Source organism: Athene cunicularia (assembly GCF_003259725.1).
Source record: "Athene cunicularia isolate RWA chromosome 6 unlocalized genomic scaffold, athCun1 chr6_part1, whole genome shotgun sequence".
NCBI classification, from domain to species: domain Eukaryota; kingdom Metazoa; phylum Chordata; class Aves; order Strigiformes; family Strigidae; genus Athene; species Athene cunicularia.
Window position 1 is genome coordinate 23,299,249 of NW_020799105.1, and position 8,830 is coordinate 23,308,078.

Sequence of the window (8,830 nt, forward strand, 5' to 3'; positions counted from 1 at the left end):
CGGCGGTTGTCCGCGCTGTGAAGCCGCTTGCGAGGCATCCGCGGGTCGGGGTCCTGCGTGGGCCTGTGGGTTCCCGTGTTAAGGTGTGGGGGACGCGTAGTGGATGACTGTAATCGGTGATGTAAAGTGTAATTCGGTTAATTCTTGTGGAGAGTCTTAATTTTTTTGTGTTCTTTTTTCAACATTGGAATCCCCGAGGCCGCAAGCAGTCGAACAGACTCGGCCCTTACCTGTAGCCTGTTCACTGAAGGCAGCCCCTCGAAAATTGGGCTTTCAACACTGATTTGCTCTGATTTCCTTTCTGTATAAGAAAGGGAGAAAAAAGAAAAAAAAAAAAAAAAAAAAAAAAAAAAAAGACGGCACAGAAATCATCAAATGTTAATTTATTTTCTGAACTTTCTTTATATCTCTGCACCTGGACATATGTGAAGATGCATTATTTAGTTGTGAAACACACTGAGGGAGGAGCCCCCCTTTCTAGGAAAGGAAGAGATGCACTGACTTTGAACTCTTAAAATCTTCAGGTGATAAGGCAATCTCATTTTCACAGGGGTTAAAAGAGTTAAAGAGTAGAAGTATCTATGGGTTTTAACTCTGCACATTTCAAATTAAATATTTTGCTAACCTCATTCACTTTCTTTTTCTTAGATGAGGCCTTAGCTTATGCAAAGAAATACAAAAACAAAACCTACCTTTTTTAGAAACTATGTCATGATTAAAAGTGTAGGTTTAATTGTGTTACCAGTCATACTGACATGATGGAAGAGCACATTTATCTTTTGCTAGAAATGTTAACACACATTAAATGGGTGCTGACTTTGAGCTAGCGTGTTTATAAAGTTCTTGAGTAGCTCTGCTAGTATTTTGTGTACTGTTCTGTGTTTGTAAACTGATACAAGATGTTACACTGGTGTCTACACACTATGAAATTAAAGCTAATGGCAATAATATATTTTTTTTCTTTTTGTTAAAGTGCACAGCATTCCTGCATAACATAGGTGGGACACTGGTTTATATTGTGGTGTCTGTAGATGAAGTTTCTTGACTCTTCAGTGACAGGAGTTTTGGCGGTGGTTTCTGTGTATCCCTGCACTGCTGTGCCCTACTGTGTTTTATTTGCAATTGTTTGTGCGCTGGGTACCATTTGCAGTATAACACTTAGTTTAATTTAGTAGTCCAGCTTTTGAGGATGGTATATCACTATTACATCTATTTCAGTTTGGAAGTCTTGATACAAAGGTATACTGAATCTCCCTCAAGTCTTCTGTAAGACATCAAGGTGTGCATTGCTAATATTAAAGAAACGTACTGGGCATTTTTAACTGTACAAACTCAGAAATTTGTAAAGTCATGTACTTAAAGAGAATTTGTTTCTCTGTAATTCTCAGCATTTTTATTTTTGCCATATGAAGCCTTTCTCTTTGCCTCTTACCACAAGTGGAAAAAAGGAAAATCGCTTCCTTTATGCAGATATTTTCTTCATAGAAATGAGCGTGTGGTAGTTCTGTCAATCTGAGCACAACAATATAATTGCGAGGTAGGGCCTGGTTGCTGAAAAGGAGCTTTGCTCACCTCTGTGTTGTACGTAGCAGAGTATAATAACTTGCTTTGCAGGCTCTTTCTTTGTTTTGGATGCAGCACCGGGGGAGGAGAATAAGCACACAGTAGCAAGACAGGACATGCAAAATATATGATGAGTCTTTATTTGCTTTTTCTTTTTTTAATCGATGAAAGATGGAGGGTTTGTAAACTCTCTCATCCAGGGCTGTTATTCTGGGTAGTGGAAAAGCCATGAAGCAAAACCAATGCTAGAACATCTAGTGCTCCTGTGGTTTATATCAATTTTATGGCTATGATTTGCACAGTATTCAGAACCACTGTAAACTGTGTTTTGGTCAGAGTTTATTAGCTTAATCATTCAGTGAGATCCTTGAATTTTAAAGCAGTCAGAAAGTTCCTGGATGCCAGGTGTGAATGCTCTATACACCGAAGATACAATCTGTTTTCTTATATAGGTAGCTTCTCGAGTAAATAAAGTGCTCTCAGTTACCTCTGTGGAGCTTCATTGCTTTACTAGACCATAGAAGAATATCTGAGCATGTCTCCTGATTTTAATTACACCACCACCACCCCCCAAGGGGTTGTATGTTTGTTTTCTACATTGTAAACAGGTTTTTAAGGCTGTTCTCCCAGTTGACAATAAAGACCATGACCTTGATATGGGATTGGAGAGATTTGTGAGTCTTAATTGGTGACAAAAGTAAGGCTCAGTTGTTTAGATTGTTCAGAAAGTGGAATCCAAACCAACAATTAAAAGACACAAAGTAAATGTGGATGATCTTGAAGAGGTTACAGAACAGGTAGGCCAGGCAGCCTTGGCAGGCAGTACCATTAATACAGAATACCATTAAAAACATTTGGTAGGTGCACAGCATTTGTTCTGGAAGGAGAAGCAGGAGTTCACATTCTGGTTTTGCTGTGACTGGGTCTCCTGTGACTACTGAACAGACTTCCAGAGTGGGGTTAATGGTACCATTAGGATTTGATGAAATAGCAGAAGTATGGTTTTGGATGTAATTGTTTAAATGTCTGCAGCAATCTTCATCTTTAGCCAAGGCATTACACTCCAGTCCTGCAGTTTTAAGAGTTTAACTGCCTGGATCGAGCCTCTCTACAGTAAGAGCCTGTGCGGTTACGATAAACGTAATTGTGTGAACCAGATTGCAGGAACAAAGCATTAAAGGTTTGTTCACAACAGTTTGTAAGTCAGTTTTAAAAAGTTACTTTCACAGATGCTCTTTAAAGATTACAGAAGAAATTATAATTTAACAATTGCTGAGATTACTGAAAGATGGAAATAATTACCAATTCTGATGTCCACCATTACTTGTCTTCAAGCTTCTTATACTTTAGCTTTGTTTTGATACAGTTTCTTGCCAAGTATTTTTTATAATCTCTGTTTTACTTCTTCATAGGAAGTGAATATTGAATTTGAAGCACATTCCATATCAGACAATGACTATAATGGGATAAAGAAATTACTACAACAGGTACTTTGACTTCTTGTTAACTTGGTTGATATATCTATTGATAAAGAGTTAGGCAAAGTCATCAGTTCACATTATCTGTGTTGATTCATGGTTTTGCTGTCCTTCAGCTATTTAAATAATTAGAGACACAGTGAGCATGTATCTCCTAAACTTTCGTTTCAAGAAGTTTACCCAGCGAACTGAGGGCTGTTCTTCCACAGTGCGTGTAGTCTTTCTGTCTTCATTGTGTTAGCTGCTCTCCAGAAAACTTGGTTCAATGTTAATCAGCTTCCTGGAGGTTTGGTTTTTGGTTTTTTTTTTTTTTTAAATTGCAGCCCTTAAAAACGAGACAAACAAGTAATGTATCTGTTTGACATGGCAGCTTCCAGTCTTCTTTTGGCTGTTTCTGTTGGAAACCGGTGCTCAGCAAGCATTCAGATCATACCAAGCTCAAAAGGATAGCAGATAGGCAAAATACCAGCTTGTGGAGGGGTGAGGAGCAAGCGCTTCAAGAAGCTGATCTTTAGTCTTTACAGTATTATATTGAGTGAAGTTAAATAAACTTACTGGAAATTAAAAATGGAACAGAACATTGCATAACAATTTAGAGAAATTACTGACTTCATTTTCAACTAAGTGACTTATGATATATCATCAGGCCTAAAATTTCTTAATACTTGTTTCTTCTCTTCCAGTTGTTTTTAAAAGCTCCTGTTAACACTGCTGAATTAACTGATATATTAATACAACAGAATCATATTGGAAGTATTATCAAGGTAAGACAGAATTTACATTTGTAAATGAAGTACAGTACTTTTTATGTTGAAGTGACATAACAGACTTTCAGAATGGTATTCTGTCTTTGTAACTGGTATGCTTTTTTGCTTTGAGAATAATTCATAGAATCACAGAATCATAGAACAGTTTGGGCTGGAAGAGTCCCTCAAGATCATCCAGTCAGGATGTTCTATGGGCAGGGCCACCTTCCACCAGCCCAGGTTGCCCAAAGCCCCGTCCAACCTGGCCTTGAACCCTACCAGGGAGGGGGCAGCCACAGCTTCTCTGGGCAACCTGTGCCAGGGCCTCACCCCCCTCACAGCAAACAATTTCTTCCTTACATCTCATCTAAATCTCCCCTCTTTCAGTTTAAACCCGTGACCCCTTGTCCTATCCCTACACCCCTGATCCAGAGTCCCTCCCCCCTTTCCCGCAGCCCCTTTCAGCCCTGGGAGGCCGCTCTAAGGTCTCCCCGCAGCCTTCTCTTCTCCAGCTGAACCCCCGGGCTCTCTCAGCCTGTCCTCACAGGGGGGGCTCCAGCACCCCGAGCATCTCCGTGGCCTCCTCTGGCCCCGCTCGAGCAGGTCCGTGTCCTTCTGCTGTTGGTGCCCCAGAGCTGGACCCAGCCCTGCAGGGGGGTCTCACAGAGCGGAGCAGAGGGGGAGAATCCCCCCCTCGCCCTGCTGCCCACCCTGCTCTGGGTGCAGCCCAGGACACAGCTAGGTATATATGGTATATAAATATTCTATGGGAGCTGAAATATTTCAGCCTGGTTTCAACCAAACAAGGAAGTTGATTTTTGGTTGGCTTCTTTTTACATATGGAATGCTTTTAACTTTTCTGTCTGAATTATTAGTGTAGTAAATTAATAATGCTGAAAATGCTATGGAGAAGTTTGTCACTGTCTCCATAGAACAGGACCCTGCATTCTCAGGATGTAAAGAGATACGGAGTGAAAACATCCTGCGTGCAGTTTCATTTTGATCAGGGTTCTTTGGGCATAGGAAAGGATCCTGCAGTGAGTCCTGGGCACATTCTGCTCTGGCAGTGGAGCGCTGCAGTGGCTGTGTAAAGGCTGCACTCTGCAGTACTGTGGAGTCCTCGAGATGTCATGGCCACGTTGCTTTCAAACCCAAACAAGCTGCCTCCACAGCACAGCTGTGCCGTTGTAACATGTTGCATGTTAGCATTCCTATACATTCCCTTTTTGTCCTGTGCCAACAGTTTTTCCACCCGAGTTTAATATGATCGTTATATTACAACTACGTGACCCCCCAGTTCTTTCCGCAAGTTTTTCACTGCACTTTTATTGAGATTTTTGTTTCACTCTCTATCAAATCTCTAATGCTCTATGGTTTTTAAGACTTTGCAGGTTTATTTCCCTACGTTAGAAACTGAAGAAAATTGGTTTTGCTTAAGATATTGCCATCCTGTGTACCAAGATGCTGCTTATTATATGTGAGCTATCAAATTTTAGTGCCTTTCAGAAGATCCTGCTGTAGAAGATACATGGCCTGGCTCTCTCTGTAGCTGGCGCTAAGTACACAGAGACATTCAGTGATATGAGACTTTCATAACTGTAACCAGAATTTGTAGGTTGTGTGTTTGTACAGATTAGCTGGATGGTTGTCATCTGCTGAGCATCTTCTGGAAAAAAAATAAAATCTTTTGCTGCAGAGTGGAAACAGAATGTCAATATGAGTTGTTGTTTTTTCTTGTATGAAACAGCAAGCAGAAGTCGAAGAAGACAGTAGTGACGATGATGACGAAGATGATGATGAAGTCTTTGGTGTTATAAGCTGCTTAAACTTAACGGAAAGGAAGGTTGGTATGCCTCATTAACACCTAGACAGTAATAAGTGAGACTGCATCCTGCTTTTCTGCCTTGTATAACAAGCCTAGGCAGCCAGATCAGGATTTTGAATTCCAGCATGCAGGACTATGATCTTAAAATTTGCACATCACTGAGCTTTTGGATTGAGTCCAGCATAACTTGCTGAAGGTCAAACATAAAGCAAAGAATGGAATAGAGAGTTAAAACTAGGTCTAATAGTAATTCCAGGGTAGCTAAACTGTCAGCCTTTTGTATTTCTTCATTTTCATCTTTCGTAGCTTTTGAGTTTTGCTGTTGAATGTACTTGTGTTGCAGCTCCTCGCTGCCTTCCTATCAGTTAAGAACCTTAGTTTGCCCTCAGCTTCAGGGTTGGTAAATAATTTCAGAGAAATTGTACAGTACTTTAGAGACTGCTTAAGGAAGTTACCAATAGGCCTGTAGAATATTCCCTTGAAACTCACATTCAAGGTTTTCTTGTGTAAATAATTGTTCTGCAACGTAAAGAAAATATACCTTTTGATTCTAGGGTATGCAGTGTGCTGAACAAATCAAAGAGCTGATTCTAAGTCGGTGTGAGAAGAGCTGTGAACAGCACGTGGTTGAACAACTGAATAAACTCTTAAATGACAGTACTAAGCCTGTGGGTCTTATACTAAGTGAAAGATTCATTAACGTACCACCACAGATTGCTCTGCCCATGCACCAGCAGCTTCAGTAAGTTTGAGGGTTTTTTGACATGATGTTGAATAGTACTTTTTCTTCATATTTCTTCAGAAATCTTATGTATATAGAAGTGTGCTAAGACAGGTGATACTATAGATATTAGTAAGAGATGAATAGAAAAAAATATCATGTTATATCAGGTCTTCAGTTAATTTTTGAGCATTTTTTATATATTTAGGCTCTTGAAACTCATTATACTTTGAGACAGAGGAAATCATTTAACAATATGTGCAGTTCTACTCCAGAAATAGCTGTGTGTATATTGTAGTTTATCTTTGTATTGCAGATTATTTTCATATTGATCTAGGAAAATGTAAAAATGAGAACTTTTTATAGCATACTGATAATGAGCAGCTTGGATGTTTCTGCTCATGTACTAATGTCTGGCTGTGGAGTGGAAGATTTGGATTGTGGGACAGTGTTTTGTTTAGTTTCAAGTAAATGAGTGAAACAGGTTAGGTGCGGGTTGATCTCTGCCAGTTTATGGATTTATATCATAGCCTGGGTGACAGTAAGTAAATAAATCCACTGAGATACAATGCTATGCTGTTTCAGTGCCATGTTGAGAACCAGGAAATGATGTTGGATAAGGAGCTCCAGTACTCAAACTAATGCTTTTTTCTTTTTCCCGCGTTTTTTTTTTTCTTATTTTGCCTCATGTGAGGTGAGACTAGAAGTCATATTAAGTTGAGAGCTGTCATGGCTCATGTAAACAATAAAATAGACCTTTAAGCAATTACTACTTTGATATGAAGGCAAACGTGTAGATAGGGTTGGTCAGGAAGGTTTTTAGAGAAAGACATGAGGTGCTTGAAGGCTTAGCTTTGAGGTTTACCACTAGCATGGCACCTCTCACAATTCGAATTCAGATCTCAGCCTCTTTGTTTTAAGGCTTTTGGATCTGTTGCAGTGACAACATGTGTAACACAAGGATGGGCAAGAGTGTTTTCTGGCTCTTCAGTTATAGTTCCTCATGAGTAGTGTGATGTATTTTCAGGAGAGTTGCGCTTAGAATCGTTTCACAGACTTTCTACCATAAAAAATGGTAGAATAACATAAAAAATGGCTTACATTGTGAGGTGTGGAGAGAAAGCCATATTTTTATTGTTTTAAAATGCAAATAGTATGTTTAAGTACTGGGAATGTATATGCAAAATTTGTTTTCTGAGGAACTTGTAAGAGAATAGGCTGCAATATGACCATCCTTTCTCTACTAACACATTATAAAGTTTATTTACACACTTGTTGAGGATTTAAATTGTGTATGTAAATGTATTTTTAAATTGTATGTGTAAACATTTATTTATCTTCAGGAAAGAGTTGACTGAGGCACAGAGAACAAACAAACCTTGTGGAAAGTGCCACTACTATCTTCTTATCAGCAAGACCTTTACAGAAGCCACCAAGAGCAATTCTAAGAGGAGGGAAGGGAGAAATCAGCAAAAGGAGGAATTAATGTTTGCAAATGCAGAGGAAGAATTCTTCTATGAGGTAACATGGGGTTGTGTGAATTTAAAATCTTTGGTTTTCTTTACATGTTGGCAAAAAAGGTGCTTCACCTTAAATTCAAGGGAGGCTTTTAGAAGGATATAGTCTTCTAATCTTTTAAATTAAATCCAGCTTTTTTTTAAGTAGTGTTGAGAGATGAGCAAGCAACCTCTCTCTGGGTATTGAGCACACCTTTTGTATTTAGAGAATCATGGAAAGGTGTGCTATCCATACATTCAAATTATTAAATTCATCTTCCACATTGACATGAATTTACTAATATTTGTATCGGGTCACAGTTAACCTGACTGTAAAATGATATGGCGTAGACTGCCTCTGGCAGAGTTACTACCTGATAGGGTTTCCAGTGATATGAAGATAATGGAAGAATTCCAGGAGTAACTGAAATAAGCAGAGACTTTAGAGGAGAGATCGGGTGTTATTTCGTCTTGAGGCCAGTGTCTCGGCCTCAAAGAATTAACAAATTTTGTCGCTTTACTCATATAGCAATGTTGAAATGATTGAATTGAATGTAATAATTTTTAGGCTTGTAGAAAAACTGTGAATGGTATGTCCACATTTTTAGGATGAACAACTGGTGATAAATCTGGATATTGACTTTAGCAGCCTAGCTAAATGTCCCAGGCCTTCTGAGTTTAGCAAAGTTTGGAATTCCTTTTTTTGGAGAACAGTGCAGTTGTCTACTTTAATCTGAATAATAAAAAATATCAAAGACTTGTTATATTGCTGTGTCAGTTGAACAGAGAAGACTGTGTGTGTGAAATGCAGGATGTGCAGGTTAGGTTGAGTATCTGTCAGTGAGATTCAAGCTAACATGATTTACATCACAAGTATTCAAGAGTGGCAGCTCAGATGACAGGTACCAACTTGCAAGGGTGCTTTAACCTCATCAAGTGTTGCAGCTTTAAGCACTTAGAAGAATAAAGATTGAAAAAAAAAAAAAAAAAAAAAAAAAAAC

At 39.0% G+C, this 8,830-nt stretch overlaps 1 protein-coding gene across 1 annotated transcript in view; it reads left to right on the forward strand.

Annotated features, from left to right (window-relative positions):
- The first annotated feature begins 1,517 nt into the window (after nt 1–1,517).
- Nucleotides 1,518–8,830, forward strand: part of BCCIP (BRCA2 and CDKN1A interacting protein) — a 10,661-nt gene continuing 3,348 nt past the window's right edge. The window contains exons 1-6 of the mRNA XM_026851657.1: nt 1,518–1,537; nt 2,976–3,050; nt 3,725–3,805; nt 5,535–5,630; nt 6,167–6,354; nt 7,677–7,854. Of these exons, the coding sequence (XP_026707458.1) occupies nt 6,170–6,354; nt 7,677–7,854 (363 nt within the window). The 5' untranslated portion in view covers nt 1,518–1,537; nt 2,976–3,050; nt 3,725–3,805; nt 5,535–5,630; nt 6,167–6,169. The remainder of the gene's footprint in view (nt 1,538–2,975; nt 3,051–3,724; nt 3,806–5,534; nt 5,631–6,166; nt 6,355–7,676; nt 7,855–8,830) is intronic.